The 1944-nt window shown below is 44.8% G+C and overlaps 1 protein-coding gene across 1 annotated transcript; it reads right to left on the reverse strand.

The window, feature by feature from the left end:
- Positions 1–1178: 1178 nt before the first annotated feature.
- LOC107568702 (probable G-protein coupled receptor 19) lies at positions 1179–1944 on the reverse strand. Its single transcript, XM_016254679.1, has one exon. The coding sequence runs from the start codon at positions 1899–1901 to the stop codon at positions 1179–1181; it is 723 nt and encodes a 240-aa protein (XP_016110165.1). The 5' UTR covers positions 1902–1944.

Below are 1944 nucleotides of genomic sequence, written 5' to 3' on the forward strand. Positions count from 1 at the left end.
GACCCCTTTAAATCGCTGGGGTATATTTGTAGCAATAGCCAACAATACATTGTATGGGTCAAAATTATAGATTTTTCTTTTATGCCAAAAATCATTAGGATATTAAGTAAAGATCATGTTCCATGAAGATATTTTGTAAATCTCCTACCGTAAATATATTAAAACTTAATTTTTGATTAGTAATATGCATTGCTAAGACCTTCATTTGGACAACTTTAAAGATGATTTTCTCAATATTTAGATTTTTTTGCACCCTCAGATTCCAGATTTTCAAATAGTTGTATCTCAGCCAAATATTGTCAGATCCTAACAAACCACACATCAATGGAGAGCTTATTTATTTCTCATCTCAATTTCGAAAAATGGACCCTTATGACTGGTTTTGTGCTCCAGGGTCACAAATAAGCTTTTCTGTTTGCATTCAGATTAATACGACAATTCAGACATTAGAGAGTTATTCCTGTCGATTTGCGTCTGTTTGCGGACGTGCATTTGAATCGTACAGAATGTTAAATTGTAAAATCACAGGGACACACGTCTGTCTTGCATCATCAAACGACACACAAAAACCATGAGACGACGTTTATCTGTAACTACAGGCACAAAACAACACAAACGCATCTTCTGAAGATTAACATAAACCCTGTTTGGCGCCTCCAGGCCACCATAGGATCACAGACTGACCAGAAACACAAACAGAAGAACACATGACGTTCAAGCGCTTTCCTTCCACTGGATCACAGCAGTGACTATAAGGGTGTTTTGTAGTTGTCCTCCATGTCATCAGTGTGTATCCGAACTAGTTAGCACCACGTTTTTTGCATTTCAACAGATTTAGTTTAGTGGTTTTGATTCTGTTGTGTGTGGTGGCAGTTAAAGCAACAGTTCACTCAAAAATTATCTAATTCGCATATCATTATGAGTTAAAGGGATAGCTCACGCAAAAATGAACATTTTGTCATCATTTACTCACCCTCAAGTTGTTCCAAATGTGTATGAGTTTCTTCTGCTGAACACAAATGAATATATTTTGAAGAATGTTGGTAACCAAACAGCTGGTACCCATTGACTTAAAAAATACTATGGATGTCAATGGGGACCATCAACTGTTTGGTTACCAACATTCTTCAAAATATCTTCTATAAGGGGCCGTTCACACAGAATGCATGACGCGGCGCTCAGGAATGATTTTTTTTTAAAAACGCAGCACAGAATGCCTCCTCCGCCATGTTACCGTCAAATAAAACAGTATCCCAGCTGTCCACCAGGAAGAAGTCGCAGTGGTTTTGCGACGCCGACGATCCGTAGAAGAACAAACACGGCGATACGAACGCGGCGTCGAAGAGCCAAGATGCCAGAATCATTCGTTTGGCCTTCTCGCGCGACACTTTAAAGCTCAACGGATACACAATGGTGTAAAAACGGTCCACGCAGATGGACAGAAGCACGTAGACCTGGACTCCGGGGCACAGATGCTGCAGGTAGCGCACGGCTTTGCACGCAGCCGCGGTCAGAGGCCAGTGACCCGCGGAAACCTGCAGGAGAACTAGCGGCGCGCAGGCTAGGCTCAACAGCAGATCCGCGCACGCCATCGACACCACAAAGTAGTTGGTGGTCGACTGGGTTCTGCGGCTCCGATGGATCACCAGACACACCAGCGAGTTTCCCAGCACCGATATGACCCAGAACACCCCAAACACGAGGCCGAGGAGCGTGACCTCCGCCGGCGACAGGTCGTATGACGTCAGCGAGACGTTGCTTTGCAGTGAGGCAGCAGACGAGGAAGCGTCCAGACGGCAGATGACGGGTGTCGGCGTGGAGGAACCGTTGATGGCGGGGTTAAAGAGGACAGCGGAGTGGAACGAGGGCTTTACGCCCTCCGCGGACAGGAAGTACACCATTAGCCCTCTCTGTGTCAGATCAAAGCTGAAAGACACGACATGT

Source organism: Sinocyclocheilus grahami, unplaced genomic scaffold, assembly GCF_001515645.1.
Source record: "Sinocyclocheilus grahami isolate Dianchi unplaced genomic scaffold, SAMN03320097.WGS_v1.1 scaffold1275.1, whole genome shotgun sequence".
Lineage (NCBI taxonomy): Eukaryota > Metazoa > Chordata > Actinopteri > Cypriniformes > Cyprinidae > Sinocyclocheilus > Sinocyclocheilus grahami.